The 20,206-nt window shown below is 49.4% G+C and overlaps 1 protein-coding gene across 2 annotated transcripts in view; it reads right to left on the reverse strand.

The window, feature by feature from the left end:
* The window catches only part of Atxn10 (ataxin 10), a 135,234-nt gene that overhangs the window by 110,429 nt on the left and 4,599 nt on the right, over nucleotides 1-20,206 (reverse strand). For both annotated transcript variants that reach the window (XM_063243710.1, XM_003461317.5), the window contains exon 2: nucleotides 3,465-3,656. In XM_063243710.1, coding sequence (XP_063099780.1) covers nucleotides 3,465-3,656 — 192 coding nt within the window. The remainder of the gene's footprint in view (nucleotides 1-3,464; nucleotides 3,657-20,206) is intronic.

Consider the following 20,206-nt stretch of genomic DNA (forward strand, 5'->3'; position numbering starts at 1 on the left):
TATGTATGTGTGTATAGCTAGAGACTAAACCCAGGCCTCTGCTCTAAGCTACACCCCAGCACCTCCCCCTTCAAACTTTTGAGACAGAATCTTGCAAAGACTCTTGAGTTGCCTGGCTGAGCTTAAACTTTGCAATCTCTCTGCTTCGGCCTTCAGGAGTAGGGAGATATCAGGAGTACCCCAGCCAGGCCCAGCAGTACTACTGCTTCTGAAGATGGAGGACAGGGCCTTGAGCCAAGGAACGCGGGCAGCCACTGCAAGACATGGATACGAATTCTCTAGAGCCCTCAAAAGAGACAGGCCTACAGATGCTCTGACTGTAGGCCGGTGGACTAACTGTGGACCTAGAACTCCAGAGCCATAGGATAAAAACTCCCTGTTGTTGACCAGGTTTTTTAGCTCAGTAGCCTGCCTGGTAAGCATTAGGTCATGAATTTGATCCTCAGTACCAACAACAAAAGCAAACAACAACAAAAACTCTGTTGTTTCTAGCCCGAGTCTGTGGCAGTTTGTTACGGCAGCAACAGGAAACTAAGACAGCTCCATGATTTCTTCAGCTCTCCTCTGCACGCAGACACTCACTGTTAAAGAGAAGACTCCCACTCTGCACAGACTGAATGCCAAAACCCTGTGCTAAGCCCCGGTTATAGGGAAGGCGCTTTGGCGGTCAGGGTCACTGTGTCTGTGGTCCTCTCTCCATGCCCCAAGCCCAGGGGGTCAGGGGCCCTGCTCCTCACCTCTTCTCTCCTGCTGGAGATGCAGGGAAAGAGCGCAGCACCCACTTTCGGGAAGAGGCTGCTCCACTCTTCCCCGCTTGCTTCGAGGTGGACAGATGGCTGCCAGGCACTGGGCCTGCTGCCTATCTCTGTACCGCAAGTATGCTAACGATAGTGTTGGCCTTGTTAAATGTTTGGGAGAAAAAAAAATCAAAAGGATACCACTTATACCATGATAATTTCATGAATTCCAAATGCCTTTGTTCAAAAGTGAAGCTTCACTGGAACACAGCCGGGCTCACTCATTCATACTACCCGGGGCTGCTCTCAGCCTGCACCCCGAGAGCTGAGAAACCTGATGCAAAGCCTCTCAGGCCTCTGCCGGCCCTCTACAGAAGTGGTGCAGGAACCCTGGCCACAGGAGCCACCTCACACGCACGGCTGACCGCTCTGGACTCTCCCGAGTGTGTCCTCAAACATCAGGGAGCTCACACTGCTTCATCCCCTTCCGTACACAAAGATCCGGCCTGAGAAGCATCATGCCTCCGAGCAACTCCTTAGTAACTTTAATTTTTAAAGACCAGAAAAGAAAACATGGTTTGTAATCTGAACCCTGACCAGCTCAGAAATACTGGCCTTGTTGAAGGTGGCTGCGAACTTCTCACTGGAAGCTCTTATACGTCTCACTAGAAAATTATTTTTAGGAGCTAGTGACCTAAATGGGTGGAATTTCCCTTTGAAAATCAACAATGACTGTAGGATAAAACAGAAATTCAGAAACAGAAAAACTAATGCCCTTGTTTGTTTGAGTTTCTGCCAACCTAAGTGGTGTGCAATAAAGAATGTTGGTAACTACGTTTCGCCCCTGCTTGGCAGCCATGCTGGAGGACTGTTATTGGCTATAAAATGTATTTTTATGTTTGAGCCTTTACAACTTGCACATTTTGCTAAAAGAATTAATTGCTTTAAAAAAAAGTACTTCTTTTGTTTTATTTTTGTTTCTTGGGGGGGAACCGGGGATCAAACTCACAACTTTGCACTTGCCAAGCAGGCGCTTGTGCCTCTAAGCTAAATCCCCAGCCTAAAGAAAGTAGTATCTCCTTAAGCTTGTACTGTCCGGGCACTTCTGAGTCAGAAACGCGAACACGGATCATCCCGAGTACACAGGCTGGGGCAGGCATTTCACTAAGGAGTCTCACCTACGCCTCACTGCCATCCTGTGTGACAGAGGAGAACAATGATGCTCAGAATGCCTCTTCCCTTGTCCAGGGTCCAGTGTAAGGGATGGAGAAGTCACAGGCCATGGGGCAGTATGCAGGCCTCAGGACAGGCATGCCTGGCATGCTTTCCAGCTAAGTTTTACAGTTAGATGCTTGCAGCCGGACAGAACATTCCAGACCCTTGTGCTGGTTCAGTGAGTGATTTTAGGATGCATTCTTTAACTTTTCCTAGTTAGCTTCTTCCCTTGTAAAAACGGGCATCTTGGTGCACTAGGTGTTCAGTTTGTCCTAAGAATTACCCTGACACTGCAGGCATGGAGGCCAGCAAAGCAGATGTGACTTCCCTTCCATACCACTGTGGAGCACATCCCTGGCAGATGCTTCTAGCACAGAACTAGTTCTGTTTTAAAATATTAACTATTATTAGCAAGATTATTACTGCTTCAATCCATTTTTCTGCAAATGGACAGCAGGCTTAGTTTAGCACTGTAGTTAACCCCAGCCTTTCCCCCCACCCCGTCCTTTGATCTAAAAAGCTCATTAATCATATCAAAGCCTCGAGCATAAGACTGTCATGCAGCAAAGGACACCCCTCAAACAGCTTCTGGGCCAGCCCAGCCTCGCCCATCACAGCAGCAGCAGGAAGGCCTGGAGGCTCCACACGAAGGGCTAGGGAAAAAAGGCTGGGCATCCAGCCTGTGGCTTCTGACTTCAAGTAAAAATGTTAATAAACAGCCGATTCCATGAAATCAAAAATGAAAAAGGATCAGTTCTAGGAGGAGAGAATAACAAGTAAAAGAAAAGAACTGCGTGGGGCAATCTCCTTTTCTAACTAAAATAAAAATACAATAAAACAGAAATCAGACATTGGAATGCAAGACAAATCCTCTTCAAAATTTACAAAACCTGCTTCTTGTTCAAAGTAAGCCACAAGGCCAGGGCTGCAGCTCAGCAGCATAAGCACCTGGCCCGGCAGGCGCAAGGTCCTGCATTCAATTCCCAGGACCAAAAAAAAAGGCAACAAGTAACTACTGAAAACATTTGCAAGTACAACAAGCAAAGTTAAGAACTACACAGGAGCTGGGGGTTTAGCTCAGCAGCGTAAGTGCCTGCTTGGCAAACAGGGGGTCATGAGTTTGATCCTCGATCCCAAAAAACAGAAAACAAATACGGAACTACACAGGAACTCAGAGGGCAGAATTTTCAAGCAAAGAATCAAATGTAAGTTCGAATCTGATAAGACAGAGTCACATATCTCAGAGCACATACAATCACAAACAGGAAATCTAAATAACCCCTCGGGTTCAACACACCCTGCTCCATGCAGGGTCATAGCCCAGTCTCACTGATTCAGGACTGTGACATACAGAGGATGCTCTCCTGGGCGGTGGCAGTAAAGGTCAGTCCTGGAAAAGCAATGCGAGACACCAAAGCCAGCCGTCTTATAGACAGTCCCATATGACAGAACCAGCACACACACAAACGTGGAGATACACGTGGAGGTCTGTGTGTCCCTGGGGTACCCTACCTGATGGCGTTCTGGTTCACAGAGCACTCTATGCACGCGTTGCGGAGACACCGGAAGCACTCTGTTATCAGCTGCAGGCTGGAAGCCAGATGTTCCACCTGGGTCGGATCCCTGCAGGCCAGCTCAACAGTGAGAGAAGATCTCTTCAAGATATCCAAGACTCTCTGGAAGATGGTCCTGGGAGCTGTTTCTCTAGAAGAAGACAAAAGTGTTATAAGTGGGGGGGGTGGTTCTCATTTTCAAATGATGTGCTCGGAAACCACTCTGCCTGCTCCACGCGGGAGTGGCGAGCTCGCCATCCCTCAGCCAGCTTAGTGCCCACACCACACACAAGAGCTGCATGTACACAAGCACAAGCCCTGCTCGGCCCTGCTGGGCATTCGCTTTCTTAACCTTCCTGACAGCCAGAATTGGTGCTGCCCTCACCAAAGAGAAGGCCACGCAACAAGTGACCAGCAGAGCCACCACCCAGCAGATGCACTGTGTGACGTGCGGGAGCACACACAGGAGGCAACCCTGTGGTGGCCAGGGGCCTCTGTCTGTGCATGCATCTCATGCCAGGTCTGCGGCCTGCACTGGCCATCTGACTAGCGCTCTGAAAATAAGAGCTGCTCTCTGCCACTTGGCCACTAAATGCAGGCCAGCTCCCTCATTGCATGCACCCCCAAAGGGGTCTGAATGGTGGGAGGCTGGGCAGAGAAGAGCCTCTTGCAGATAATGCTGACTGCATAGATGTCCACTCTGCTCTCTCTGGGCAGCCTCAAGCCCAGCACGAGGATGAGGGGCCTGCTGGGGCCTCCCAAAGCCACTCCACAGGTGGCCCACCCCTTCCAGGTGAGGGGACACTTCCTGTCCACCAGCTTTAGCATTTTTTTTGGATCGAACTCACGACCACACACTTGCAAGGCAGGCACTTATGCCGCTGAGCTAAACCCCCAGCCCCAGAATCAGGGATTCTTGCACACCACGTGGGGCATGGCTGGCTTGTGGAGAGAGAGACAAGAACCACGTGGCTTCCATTTCCCTCTCTGTCTGGGCCTTTGGGGAACCTGGAGTCAAGTGTGTGGTCAGGGTGAACAACGGTATGAATCATCTCCTATCAGGCTTTTTCCTTGTCTCCAATTTCCTCTCTTGGTCTGTTTAGTTTGGTCTGATTTGTTTGGTTTGGTTTGGTCTGGTCTGGTTTAGGCTGGTCTGATTTGGTCTGGGTTGAACTGGTTTGATTTGGTCTGATCTGGTCTGGTCTGGTCTGGTCTAGTTTGGTCTGGTTTGGTTTTGGTCTAGGTTGGGCTGATTTGATTTGGTCTAGTCTGGATTGGGCTGACTTGGTCTGGTCTGGTTTGGTCTGGTTTAGTTTAAGTCTGTTGTGGGTTGGGCTGATTTGGTCTGGTCTGGGTTGGGCTGGTTTGATTTGGTCTGGGCTGGGCTTGGCTGGTTTGGTCTAGTTTGGTCTGGACTGGGTTGGGGGGATCTGGTTTGCTTTTGGCTGGTTGGTGCTGGGGATCAAACCCCCACAAGCACTGTACGAGTAAAGTATGTCTCCAGCTCCTCTCACCATCTTTCATCTTTTTTATTATTTTTCAGCACTTCAAATTTGTTTTGAAAAAAAGCACAGTATAAATTAATCAACTGAAAATTTGGATACACATAAAATAATTTGCCTGGATCTCTCCCGTCAGCCTAAGTGCATCAGGAAACACTGACCCAGGTCTCTATGAGGAGCAACAGCTGAAAACAGTGAAATCCAAGCTTTCCACCGCCTCGGCAGCTGTATGAAATGCGGAATACAGGAAACATACCTTGCGACAAAGCTGCCATGAAAAGAATGCTCACTCGTACTCCCGGGTGGCCTTGAGCACTGAGCCCACTGCCGGGTGCACTCAGGTGCGGAAAGGACAGCAGAGGACCTGAGGGTGACCGCAGTTCCTATGCCAAACCGCAAATCCAACTTCACCATACAATGCTTTCGTGACATTTATTATGTAATGTTACAAATAAAAATACAGCTCTACAACCTCAATAATCTATATTACCTCCTTTTTCTACGCAGATGGCTAAGGCATGCGAATTCACACACGCCTATACTAGAAAAGCCAGGGTTGCTTTTTTCAGCTGCTCCTCTGTGCTCTGTCTTTCCAGAGGAACTAAAGCCGACCAAGCCATTCCTGAAATCCAAATAACTATCAATAGCTACTAAAGAATCCCTTATGGCAGCATCTACACACGACAACACATCTGTTTACTACGCAAGGGACACTGATCCCCATCATTCACGCCCGGTGGGCCGCACCCCCACGGATTCAAACACACTTCCAATCCTGAGTCACTGCCGCATACCTCCCTCCACGGAGATGCCCCTTCCACCAGGCCTACCCAACCTCTGCTGGGAGGATCCTGCGTATGTACCATTTTTAAAACCCTTTTCAAATGGGCCTAGAGAAACCCTCCTGCTGCCCTGGGTGCTCTGCTCCCACCCCAAGGCTGGCGCTAACCCGTCCACTTCAGCCTCCCTCCTGGCTGGACTCTAGGCCCCAGAAGACCAGGGGCTGCGAGTGCCTCATCTTTTCTGTATCTGCAGGCCCAGGAGGCACTCACTAGAGGAACTGACTCAAGCCAGGCTTCAACATCCAGGGGACCAGCACAACCAGCACGGCCTGTGCCCCCATGATAGCACGATCTGCGGTCTGAGTGCTTGCTGGCCTGGGCACTGAGCCATGCTCTCGGGTGCAGAGCCCGGAAGAGGACCGGCTCAAGCCTCCCATCAAGAGCCGCACAGCCTAGACGCACAGGCTGAAGGCCGGTCCTATTTTAAGGAGTGGATACAACATAAACAGCTACTTATGTCTAATGACCACACGAAACAGCCAGGTAAGTCAGCCATTCCTGCAACGCAGACACTAACAATTGCTGTCCTTTCTCTTTAACCAAACTAACAACAGAAAATACAAAGACCTTAAAAAGCTGAGCTACCTCTTTCACAGAAGGCAGAAAAAACTCAAAGGATAATTAAAATTCAGCCATTAGACATTCCTATTACATAGGAATGCGTACCCTGAAGACAATATATAAATGAAATGTTACATTACAGACAAAAAAAGCCTTTGACTTACACAAAAGGTAGAATTTCATTTCCTTCAAGTTTGAACAGATCTGTAGGTTTAATCTTGGCAAGTCCTGCTTGAGTACAATTGAAGAAAACTACCTGTGATTATATGTCCCCGTTAAGATGGCCTAACATACTGTATGTACACACATTTTACAGTGCATTCAGCAGCTGGGACCTCCTACTGAAAAGGAAGCTAAATGCTAGCCATTGTAATGCTGCGACTAAGACGCTCACACTTGTTAGAAGATTTATTCTAATACCTTCCAGTTCATTAAAAGCTGGCATATGTGGTTCAGAGCGGTTTAACCACTGTCACTGAGAAAAATGATTAAAATACACACAAGTTCAGAGATTAAAATAACAATCTCGGGTTGCTACCTAAAACCATAAACCTGATTTGACCAGGCTAGACTGATCTGAAACAGAAAATAAACACATTTCTGCCTCCTGCCACAAACAGCCTAGGGCGAAACGTTGCAACCCAGCTTAGAGACTGCAAACCCCTCCTCTGCACACCCTCAGCCCGCAGTCACGTCCCGGGCAATGCAGCTGTCCCCAACAGCTCAGGCTGATCTGTTTAGCAGGGTAGCAAATATTTCCCATGACGGCCTGACTGTAACCACGTTGGACACCAGAAAGCCTCTGCCACCACAGTGGCTCAGACCCCGGCAGCACGCAAACAGACACAGGTGACACCTAGACACAGGACACGCCTGGTTCTAATAAAACTCTATTGTGGACACAAAATTTACAGTTCCTGTGTTTCCTGGGTCATGAAGTTTCATGTTTTCCTCTCATCTTAAAAACGTAAAATCCAAGGCAGGCGTGGTGCCACATGCCTATAATACCAGCTACCTGGGTGGCTGACGCAGGAGAATCACAAGTTCGAAACCAGCCTGAGCCACTGAGGGAGCCCTGGTTTCAAAGCTTTTCAAGGACTGAGGGGGCTATGGCTCAGTGGCAGACCACTTGCCTAACATATTCAAGGCCCTGAGTCCAATCCCCAGGCAGAAAAAAACTAAAAAACATTCTTAACTCATGGGCCACAATAAAGAGGTGGCAGGCCAGATTTGGCCTTACGTCTGGCAACCTCTACTTTAATAGGTTCCAGACACACCAATCTTCTCCTGACCCCAAAAATCCAACGCTTCCTTCTTTCCCATTGTCCTCACCACATTCGAAGTTCACTTCCTCGGAGCAAACAAGCTCAAACCGTTCCACGAATGAAAGAAGCTAACAAAAGGCCAAAGCGGCACAGAGATGGGAAATAGACCCTGGGTCCGCAGCACCAGTCCAGAGGAAATCGCGTGCGTGCGTGGAGTCACGGTGACAGAGGTGCGCACGGGCGGACAGGGCTGCTGGTCTCCACGGGGAGGGTCTGCCCAGAGACGGTTACCCCGACCCCTGCTGTACCCACTCCCCAAAAGCAGCTGCAAGTGGGCTCAGAGACAGAAAAAAACAAAACCATCAAACTCTGGAAGAACGCACATGGTTTCTTCACAATTCCAGCGTGAAGATGTTGCATGCAGTGTGCTAAGAACTTTATCAGAAAGCTTACCGGGAAGTGCTGCTGGCACACAGAACCAAAGAGATGGAGCCGGCCATGTGCACGCCCCTTGGGAGGAGGGCCTCGGTGGGGGGCAAAGGCGCCTTGGCTGGGTGGTGCAGAAGTCAGGGTCAGGCTGGACAGAGCCCATGGGAGACAGGCGAGTGACACAGGGAGAGGGGGCTACATTCGGAGCACAGCGTGGCAAGGACAGGAGTTTTCATCCATCAAGAAGCCACAGAAGGTTCTGGCAGAGGGGCAGCAGTCCTTGACTCCACGTGTGCACACGCGTGTGTTACTGAGGGTGGAAGCCAGTGCCTTCACACTGGGCTACATCCCCATCCCTTTTCACAACTTTTTTTTTCTGAGACAGAGTCTCATTAAGTCGCTGAATGCCCAGGCTGGGAGGAAACTTGTGATCTTCTTGTCTCAGCCTCCCCAGCTCTGACTTGTATTTTTAAAAGATCCTATCAGCTGCCCTGGAGCAAAAAGTAAACAGATTGGGTCAGGCAGGAGCCTACGCAGCTGCTAACAGTCAGCCAGCAGAGATCAGATGCTGGCCACTCTGGCGATGGCCCTGTAGGATCTGATGAAAACGATTACAAGTGTCCTATGAGAAAGATCAGTGCGGCATGCCTCCAAAACTTTGGCCCCAGCATCTACTGTTTACGAAGAGAGAAACAGAGACGCCAGTTAGGGTCTTTGCAGGAGGAAAGGCCCAGAAGTCCAGACTGGGCTTTGTTAAGGCTGAAAGGCCTATCAAAACCGAGGGGAAGGGGCCTGGGGAGTTAGCTCAGCGGCATAAGCGTCTGCCTTGCAAGCAGGCGGTCTTGAGTTCGATCCCTGGTACCGGTAAAAACGAAAAAGACAAAAAAAAAAACCCGAAGGGAAGGCTGGACTGTGGGCCAGCGTGAGGCCAGTCAGCAAGAGGCCCTGCGCTCAGTCCCTCTTACTACCTGTAATCCCAGCACTCGGGAGGCTGAGGCAGGAGGATCACCACAAGTTCGAGGCCTGCCTAGGTTACATGTGAGTCCAAAGCCAGCATGGACCACAGACTGAGACTCAGTATCCAAAAAAGAAGAGCAAGACAAAGGGAAATGAAGAGAAGGCAGAACTGAGGGAAAAGCAGGTCAAGAGAGACATGCCTACAACTCCAGAAGAAAGACTAAGAAAATGCCACCCTTGCCAGCACACGGAAGATCTCTGAACCACAAGACTAAAGGAGACCACTGCTTGGTGCGGTCAAGGAGAAAGGGAAGTGAGTGGCGCGTGGGTTCTGGGCTCTGAGAAGGAACACGGCTGGGGAAACGGAGATAGAAACTTTCCTTAGGATGCAAACAACCACCCCAGATATCCTGGCAATTTAAGAAAGGACAAAAGAGAACTTTCTAAAGCAACGCATGCAAAAGGGTGCTCCCTTTTGGCCAGAGCGGGGCTGAGGGGACAGCGCTGATGGATGGGAAGGCAGATGCCACCGCTGGCCCAAGGGGGCGAGGGCGGTCCTGGAATTTCCCCACCGTCCTGGCCAGTCCCGGCCAGAGCCAGCGCTGGGAGTGGGGATTTAGAGTGAAAGACAGAAAGCAGCTGACGGGGGTGGGGGATGATACAGGAGGCAGGGCGGGGGTGACACCTGACACCCCCACCGGGTGCATGGCCACAGATCTAAAGGAGCCCCTTATGCATGGTGGGTGGGAAGGTCAGTTCTCACCTGTTATGGAAAGTTCACGAAGGGTCCTCTGGCCCCCCAAAACCGACAACTATCCTAGGATGCAGCAGCCCCACTTCTGAGCAGGGCCCCAAGGAGCTGGATCAGTACACTGAAGAGACCTCTGCACCCTACGTCCAAGGCATCGTTACTCACACAGGAGCCAAGGCCTGGTGTCTCTCACAGGATGCCTAAATAAAAACACGGTGAAATACTACACAGCCTTAAAGGGGACCTACAGCACTGTCATTTACAACACCCTAAACAATACGGAGGTCACTGTGCTAGATGTTATTGGCCGAGCACAGGGAGACAATCTCTGCCGCCCTCTAATGGGGACCCGACAAAGGGGAAACCAGGAGGAGGAGCAGAATGCTGGTCAGAGGCTGAGGGGCAGGAAGCAGGGACAGGGAGTACAGGAGCCCATTCAGAGCACAAAGTCTCAGGCAGACAGGAGGGGCAGGTTCCCAGAGCTACGGCACAGCCAGTGACCAGAACCAAGAATAATAACCTCCTGTCTCAAAATACCCAAGAGTAACCAGGCGGTGCCTCACCAGACCACAGCGACAGGTGAACACACCATGGTGAGATGAGCTGGGCTCACCGCATCGCATCCCAGGCATGGTGGCACACCCCTGTCATCCCAGCCACTTGGAGGGCAAAGGACCAAGGCCAACGTTGGAGTCAAGGCCAGCCTGGGCAACACAGCAAAGACCTTGTCTCAAATAAAAATCTTACAAGGGCTAGAGATGTACTTCAGTGGTAGAGGCTTTGTGTGAGGACCTGGGTTCACTCCCCAAAACCACACCCGTGAGAAACATTCATATATATACAAAACATCACAGTGTACCCTGTAAGTGTGTCCATCTAAAATAAGGACCAAGGGTACTACTCAGCAGCACAGTGCCTGCCCAGCAAGCACAAGGTTCTGAGTTCAGTTCGCAGGACCAAAAGAAAGAAGTTTTAAGTTAATTTTAAAGTTTTTTACACAAAGCAGGACCAGTCAGCAAGGTTACATAGTTGCACTGTAAAGAGACAAACTGGCTGCATGTCTTTCTCCAGCCTTGCCCTGTTCTTTGCCTGCTGATAGAAACAAGCCAGGTTTACCCAGAGCTGGGGTTTAGGGAGGCAGGGAGCCCAGGACCATAGGAGGAACCGCTTTTACTGCTGACCCCTGGATCTAACCTGGCTTTAGAAGGGAATGCGAGGGTTACGAAAGGGGGATGGAAAGCGGGGGGGGGGGGGGGGGGGCGCACGCTGGGAAGCAGATCAGCAGCTCGCAGGTCCCTGGGGCTGGGGGAGGGGCAGGGGCCCCAGAGCAGATAAGACAGGAAGCTGGAAGTGGGTGGGACTGCCGGGGCCAGCCAGGCCTCCTGGCTCCTCAGAGCAGACACAGGAGTAAGAACTCTGGCTAAAAAGAAAATCTATGTAAGTGAAAAATGCAAGATGTTAGACAGCTGGATACTACAGAGTTACCAGTGGTGGGATACAGCTCAGTGGCACAAGCACCCGCCTGGCAGGCGTGAGGTTGTGAGTATGAGTCCCAGCACCAAAAAAAAGAAAAAAAAACAGTTCCGGGCGGCAAGGCTAAACTATTGGAGGAATAAGACAGTGACCCCCAAATCTCTCTTAGCTGCGAAAGTGATTCACTAAGCAGGACAAAGCGGCCTGCCACTGGATGATGGCATGAGATTAAAAACTGGAGGGGTGCGAGGGGGACGAGCTGCCAACAGCAGTGACATGCAGGAACACCGACCGCCCAAGCCCAAGGGCCTCGGCGGGAACTGCAGGCGGCAGAAGACACGCGCCCCCAAGCTGCTGGGAAGCCAGGGCCTCAGACATGAGGGCCCCAGGCTGCTCAGAGAAGCCCAGGAGGCAGGACTTCTGCCAAGGGCACCGGGGGAAGGGTTTCAGAGCTAGGAAGTCAGAAGAGGCTTCCTACCAAAGCCTTCAGGGGATCAAAGTTCCAGAAATAAGAGGCACCTCTTTTCCCACATAAATGAGAAAACTGGCTTGTGTTCTAGCAAGATGTCCACTGAGATTTTATTTTGAATGGCACTGAATCCACAGGTCAATTTGAGAAGAATCAACATCTTCGTTATCGAGGTTTTCCTAGAATGTGGGGCGGCGAGGACCATGGAGCACTAGGGCTGTGCAAACTCCCCCAGGGCGACAGGAGCACGGCTCTCCACTCACCTTTGTGACTGACTCATCCAGGCTGCAGCACTGGAGAGCCTAGTCAGCCTGCTGACAGTCCCAGGGTCTCCTGCTGCCCAGTCTTTGCCCGCAGCCTGGAGACCAAGCCTTTGGGTCCAGTGACCACTACAAAAGACCGGAAGAATGGAGGCGCCGACACTCCCTTCCCCGGCTATGCTCCTATTTATTTTGATTTGCTGGCTCATGCTCTTTCCTGTCTACTTGGTGCACTTAAGATAATTGAATGTGAGAGGTGGCTCACAGTGACCACGTCTGTATTTTGAAACTGAGTCAGAACACCTTAGCAAACAGTCCCATGTGGCCCCGCAGCTCGCAGCATAGGTAAAAATAAAGGAAACTGCCATCGAGCTGCAAAGCATTCTTTTTATAGTATGACTTAATTGATGTTCTCTCAACAAAGCTGAATTGAATCACAACTGAGTCAAAACACCACATGGCATCCTCGTAAGCGGCGGCTTGCGTGGGTTTTCATTTGGGGGAGGGCTCCTTTTGTTTTGTTCTTTCAGTACAAGGACTCCTGCTGCCCGCAGGCTGGGCGATGTTGGGGAAACACATATGCGTGTGTGTACACAGATGGGAGGTTTATTTTTATTTCTGTGGTGTGCTGACCTCTAACATGCTCACTTACTCATTCGCTCTGTGCAGTTCGGTCAACGCGTCACACAAGCTCCACGGGACACATTCATCCTCTGCCGGTGCAGTCACTCCTCTCTCACAGCTAATGCTTCCTGTTCCTTCTGATCGTTCCTCTGGACTCTCATTCTGTACATGAATGACTCAAGAATTACACACTCGAGAAAATAATAAAAATACTACCAGAGGCTCATCAAGGGTGAGGTATAGAAGCAGCGTAAAGAGCACAGAGGCAAGTGAGAGGAACCGTGCCTCAGGGTGCTCTTGGGACTTGCAGGTAATTCTCTGTTTACAGTGCTCTAGGGAAGTTGTGGAAAAGAGTTGGGCCAAGGAGCCAGGCGTCGTGGCGCACACCTGTAAATCTAGCACTTGGGAGGCTGAGGCATGAGGATCACTGTGAGTTCGAAGCCAGCCTAAACTACAAAGTGAGTTCAAGGCCAACCTGAACTGCACAGAGAGATCCTGTCCCCCCTCCCAAAAAAAGAATGCCAGGGAAATGCAGGTGGAGGTGCCAGTGGGCAGAAAGTCTTCCAGGAAGAGGTGAGATGGCAATCAGCAGTGTGAGCATGCGCAGAGGAACAAAGAAGGCCCGAGACCCCCAGCAGTACGAAGCTCCCAGCAACTCCCACGCTGGGACTGGAGGCAACTGGAATCTCCTCACACACCGTAGCCACCATCCCTGCAGCACGAACCTTGCAGGGGTAAAGACGGTGAGTAACGGGGTGCAATGAACTGGTAAGGCTCTGAGGACTGCAGGGACTGTTTGCTACTGACTAGCTGGCTCTACTGTAGTTTTTCTCACTGGCACCAGCGGCTCCCCACGTATTTAACTCGGCATTTATTGAGGGAGTCCTGCTAGGAGCTAGCTCTGCCCTCCAGAAAAGACAGATAGAAGGCTGATCGCATTATGAAATGAAAAAGGGAGACACAGGGAGATTATACTGTAAGCACCTCCCCTCCCAACAATGCAGCACGTTTCCTTTGAAAAAATGATAAATGCATAGTCCAACTTGGAGACAGGATGTGTTATCTCTGTACACCAGTAACTGAATGGAAATACACAGGACAGAGCCAAAGAGTCCAGCACGTTCACAACTCAACTCAGGCCAAGATCTCCCTGTGCCCTGTGCCGAATAAAACTACAACAAGAAACGCAGGGCCACGGCACGACTGCCCTGAGACCGAAGAGTGACAACAGTTGTCATCCCTGCAGCCCTGTGTGCAGGTCAGTGGAGAGCTGTGTTCCTCTAATGTCAGGAGGGACAGGATGCTGGCCAGCCAGTGACCAGATATGCAGTGCCTCCAACATTACATATGTCCCCACTAGAAGATGTGGTTTTAAGCCAGGGTCACGGGTAACAGGACCAGGAAAAAGCAAAACCATTATAGAGGGAGGATTAAGCCCAGAATAGAAAGGCCTAGTTCCAGAAAGTCTTCCTGTCCAGCACCCCAGATTATGCGGGACCAAGTCCTAGGGGGCAGAGGAAGGACTCTTCCCTCAAGGAGCACAGAAGCCAGGATTGGTTCCGCAATCTCAGGGCCCAGGAATCGGAGAAAGAGGTACAACACGGCAGGGGCGGTCAGCCTGGTCACTGTGAGCACAGGGATGCTCAGCCTGGTCACTGTGAGCACAGGGATGCTCAGCCTGGTCATTGTGAGTCCCGGTCACTGTGAGCGCAGGGGTGGTCAGCCTAGTCACTGTGAGTCCCGGTCACTGTGAGCGCAGGGGTGGTCAGCCTGGTCACTGTGAGCCCTGGTCACTGTGAGCCCTGGTCACTGTGAGCGCAGGGGTGGTCAGCCTGGTCACTGTGAGCCCCAGTCACTGTGAGCACAGGGGTGCTCAGGCTGGTCACTGTGAGTCCCGGTCACTGTGAGCACAGGGGCGGTCAGCCTGGTCACTGTGAGCACAGGGGTGCTCAGCCTGGTCACTGTGAGTCCCGGTCACTGTGAGCACAGGGGCGGTCAGCCTGGTCACTATGAGCACAGGGGTGCTCAGTCTGGTCACTGTGAGCCCTGGTCACTGTGAGCGCAGGGGTGGTCAGCTTGGTCACTGTGAGCCCTGATCACTGTGAGCACAGGGGTGGTCAGCCTGGTCATTGAGAGCCCTGGTCACTGTGAGCGCAGGGGTGGTTAGTCTGGTTACTGCAAGCCCTGGTTGCCAGGGAGGCTGCCTCCAAGATGGGAGCATGAAGGTTTGGAACTTGCGGACTCCCCGGGACCTCTTGGTTTTCCACACCTTGTGAAAACTATGAACAGGCAACTGTACCAGACCTAGACTGACTAAGAGGGGCAAGAGCATGCTCAGGCCCTTCGCAGAGAGCGCAGCCACACTGCTGGCTAAATAAAATAAGGGCAATCTGGAATGGAGTGTGGAGACCAGTGGCTCCCCTCCTCTAGCTTCAGGTCCGGCTTCAGCAGCGGGCTGTGGCATGTGCTTCCACCTAGAGTGCCCCACGCTCCACTAGCTCCCACCGGAAGTCAGTGCAAGAGTGGACAGTCTCGGGCCACAGGTCTATGTAGAAGAGCAGCCTGCCACCACGCTCCTGGAGTCCCTTGGCCCACCTCTGGGCCTGGGCACCCAATGACCGCAGCAGCAATTCCCACCCAAGGGCAACAGGCTAACATACTGCCCCATCACGGACCAGAGATGTGGCTTGGCGGCACAGCGCCTGCCTGGCAAGCGTGAGGTCATGAGCTCAATCCCCGGCACCAAAAAAACACAAGGCAAGGAGTTGGTGGAGTCTTTGGAAGGACAATTTGGAGATGCGACCTACAGCTCCTGGGGACAGCAAATAAAACTGAGTGCCAGCTGACCATAACTCACCTCTCCAACACACCTGACTGCTAAGGATCTCCCACAGTTAAATTTAGTAACACCTGCACCAAGTCCTTGCCTCAAATTTTTTAGGAGAAAATAAAACAAAGGCTCATAAATACAAGAAGATGTGTCTAAAGGTGGTCTCTGCAGAGCTGTCAAAATACTAAAACTTCAAGACAACCGAGAATACCATCCATGCACAGGAAAAAGTGGGTAATTTATCACACATTCTTGTCAGGGCATGGTTGTCCCCCCCTCCATGAGTGACACATTCCAAGAGCCCTCAGGGAATGCCTGAAATTGCGGCTACTACTGAACCTATACAGGAAGAAACCATGTTTCTCCCTACGCTTATGCCAAAGTTTACAAATTATCCACAGTAGGAGATTTATAATTACAACAATATAATACAACAAAAAGTACTTAAAACTTATGATCTGTTTATTTCTAGAATTTTCCATTTAAAATCTTCCCATCACCACCTAGGGGAAACCACTGCTAGGCCACAGTATTTGACTTAATGACCTGGTTCTTTGTTTTAAAACTGGTGGCATCAAGAATACAATGTAGATAGGCTTGATGGCGCATTCCAGAGGTACAAGCTACTTCACAAGCTTGGGCAAAAGGGTTACAATTTCGACACCAGCCTGGGCAACTTAGTAAAACCCTTCTCAAAATTTAAGCCAAGTGTGATGGAGCGTACCTACAATCCCAGCACTGCAGGAGGCTGAGGCAAGAGGACTGCAAGTTCGAATCCAGCCTGAGCAATTTAGGGAATTAGCAAGACCCTGTCTCAAAATTCAAAAAGGGCTGGGATGCAGATTCAGTATGAAGAGATTGAGTTCAACAGCAAGAACCACCCCTGGCCCCAATAATTAAGAGGGCAGGGGTACAACTCAGCAGTGAAGCACTTGCCGAGCATGCTCAAGAACCAAGGGCTCAAGCCTCCGTGTTACGCAAAAATAACAAATATTAAATGCAAGCTGCAGAACATACAGCGTAAAAAACAACTCACACTCCTTATGCAGATTATTAAATAAAGCAATGTATATTTATGACTGCCTCTGCGTAAGGAGGGAGGGATGAGACTGACACGCCAGCGCCCTCTTCCTCCTGCGGTTCACACACTTCCGCGAAGGCACTGCGTCCCCTGCGCCAGCCCGTAGAACATGGCAGGAGGCGGGCACCTTTTCCATGGCCGGATTGAAGGCTGCAGCTTCCACCTTCCACGCATGCTCCAGGACCACTCACTTTGGAACACACGGCCCTCACCTCCGAAGCAGTCCCAGAGAAGGGTCCTGCCACAGCTGCGCATGAGCCTGGAAGCTGATCCTGCAACGCGCTGGGGCCTTCAAAAGATGTGGCCCTGGGGACATCGTGCCAGCAACCTCATGGAAACGCTGAGCCAGAATCACCGCGCCAAGCTGCTTCTGGCTCCCTGACCTCATGCACGGTGGGAAAATCATAAATGCTTGTGGTTTCTAGCTGCTCCCTTCTGGGGTAATGTGTTTTAATACAGAGGATATTAACGGCATGAGTAATGTTTTTAGATTTTGAGAGAACAGAGCAAAATTTAACAGTTGTTAATTTTACAAGTGAGACACAATGGTACTTCACAGATTATCTTTCATATCAACAGCCATAAAGGCATTACATTATTATGTGTTTGTAGTTTTGACTTGTCAAGTGTTTAAAAATAAACCAACAAAAACACTAGGATGAAAGCCAATGAAAAGCTTCGATTGCCTTCTTCCTGAAGCAATACACATGTGACTTTTTCAAAATGTCAGTTCCTAATGTGTTGTCATTAATGCAAAATCACTTAAATTCTGCTTCAGGCAGAACATTATTTTCAAGTATTCACTTTTTACTGGAAATACTGCTTAACATTACTTAGTAAAATGGACTACACATGGCTTCAGGAATTCATTATTCAGCTAAGATCACCTGTGTTCACCTCCCGCTCCAGAAATAAAAGATCAGTGTCAGATACAAGTCAAAATGTTCATAAAGCAAAACCTGGTGAGTTCTGAGGTGCTCCCAGGGTAGTAACTCCACTGCCCAATCCCTCTATTTTTTTTTTGTACATTAACTTTTATAATTTAAATGTATTCTGTGGTCTTTAATAATTCTTAAATAGCAGAAAGCCAGGCATGATTGTGCACGCCTATTATCCCAGTACTCAGGAGGTTGAGGGAAGAGGATCATTGCACGTTCGAGACTAGCCTAGGCTACAGAGTGAGTTCAAGACCAGCCTGCCTGAACTGCATAGTGAGACCCCAAAATAAATAGCAGAAAAAAGGCCAGTGGTATTTCCTCCAAGTCCTTCAGCCAGGCTCAAATGAGTTTTTGGAGGAAAGGGAATTGACTAGAGAGGGGTAATAACTTATATGCAGAAAACTGGGATATAATTCATGCACTGTGAGATGCACAAATCTTAAACATCAGTTTGATGAGATGCACAAATGTATACATGCCGCATCCACTGCTGACACCTGGACGCAGCACATCTCCGTCCCAGGAAGTCCTCTCACCCTGCTTCGGAGTCATCCCAGCCTCCTTTCCCAACCACTGAACATCATAAAAACAGTACTAGAGCTGGGCATGGTGGCTCATGCCTGTAATCCAGCACTCGGGAGGCTGAGACAGGAGGATCGTTGCGAGTTCAATACCAGCCTGGGCTTCAAAGTGAGCTCAAGGCCAGCCTGAATTGCATAGCGAGACCCTGTCTCAAAAAGAACAACAACAACAACAAAAAAAAAAAAAAAAACAGTATCACAAGCTGGTGGTGGAGCTATGTACCTGTATTCTCCATACTCTGGGAGGCTGAGGCAGGAAGTTCAAACTCAGCCTGGCCAATTTAGAGATTTAATAAGATCCTGTCTCAAAAAAAAATTTTAAAAGGGCTAGAGATGTGGCTCAGCATGAAGGTTCTAGGTTCAACTCTCATACACCCCATCCCAAATTTATATGTACTACGTTTTTGGTCTGGCTCCTTTTGTTTGGTATGTTTCTGAGATTCTCCCACATCGGTCTGCGCATGAGTACTTCATTCCTGTGAACTACTGAGAAGTCTTAGCTACTCGCCCAGTGAGGCACATGTGAGTTGCCTCCATCTTTGGCTGTATTGATTGAGTTCCTCTGATTTTAACAAGTCTGTTATGGGCATCACTTTTTATTTCTCTTGGGTAAATACTTAGAGTCACAGCAAGGGCCCATTTAACTTTATAAACTGCCAACATGTTTCCGAAAGCCAGTCTGGCTGCTCACTCTGTGCTGTCGGTCACTGTAAGGTGTGCAAAGCTATCTTACTGCAGTCTGCCTTGTTTGTAACAGCTCTACTGAGCTCTAACCCACATAGAACACAATGCACCCATCTGAAGTATGCACAAATAAATCCTGGTGGGCACATTAACTTTTAAACTGTAATAAAATACATGTACAGTATACAATTTGCCATTTTGATTCTTCATCAGTCTGTAACTCAGTGGTTTTAATTATACTCACAGTGTAGTAAACCATCACCACTACCTATTTCCAAAACTTTTTTAACCTCCAAATGTCAAACTATCCAGTTAGCAACATCTCTCTAGGCCCTGTCTCCACGGGCCCTGGTACTCTTCAGTCTACTTTCTGACTCCATGAATCTGCCTGTTTGGGTACTTCTCCCAGGTACCTCTGGGTACACACCAGAAGGTGCACTTTCATACCTACGTTTATCTTTTCAGAGAGCCACCAGCCACTTTGCATACACCGTCACTCGCCAGCCGTGCACACAGGCTCCACATCCTCACCAGGACTGGTTCTCTTCTTTTGCTGGGGCAGGTGTGCGTAAAGCCCCCCTAAAGGAAGGTAAGCGTGGCGTCTCACTGTGGTTTTAATTGCACTGCCCTAAATGACTAACGATGCTGAGCACGGTAATCATATGTTGTTTGGCCTTTATTTGTACTGTTTGTAAAGCCAGGCATTTTTGGCCCAGTTTGTGTTGTACGTGGTGCTGGAGGTGAACCTAGGGCCTGGAACACGCTAGGCCAGCATCCACCACTGAGCTATATGCCCAGTGGAGTTGCAGGAATGCTGAAATCACTGTGTGGCTTGCCTTTTAATTTTCTTAAGGTTGTCTTCTGAGAAACTTTAATTGTGACAAAGTCTTATTTGATGACACCAGTATGTATTTACACAAGAAGTGTTATCTGTGTCTTGGACAGGAAATGTTTGCCTACACCCTAAATGTCACAAAGATGTCTCTTACGTTTTTCTCCTAAACTCTTCACAGTTTGGCTTGCAGACCTACAGTCCATGTTAAAGTATTTTTTATGAATGATATGAGGTATGCAAAGTTCAATTTATCCCAGTGAAATGACATCTAGCAAACCCACCATCATGTGTTGAAAGAAATAAAGCTTTCGTATCGATATGAGTTTTAAGTTTGCAAATATTTTGCAAACAAAATACACCTGGAAATGCCAATTTTTTCTATACAAAATATTCAGCATTTAACAAAAACATAGGACCAAATGACTAATCATAGACCAAAACCAAAAATCTACAGTTATTTGATATATTCTTTTTTTTTTCTGAGTATGGAGGTTTTACCAGGAATGGAACTCAGAACCTCCTGCTTGCCAGGCGCAGGCACTGTGCCACTGTGCTATATCTCCAGCTTAGATACATTTTTTTAAAACTACTATCAGTATGTTTAAGAAGACAGATAAAT

The sequence above is a fragment of the Cavia porcellus genome, unplaced genomic scaffold (assembly GCF_034190915.1).
Source record: "Cavia porcellus strain 051 isolate PalLab524CR breed Dunkin Hartley unplaced genomic scaffold, mCavPor4.1 scaffold_40, whole genome shotgun sequence".
NCBI classification, from domain to species: Eukaryota; Metazoa; Chordata; class Mammalia; order Rodentia; family Caviidae; genus Cavia; species Cavia porcellus.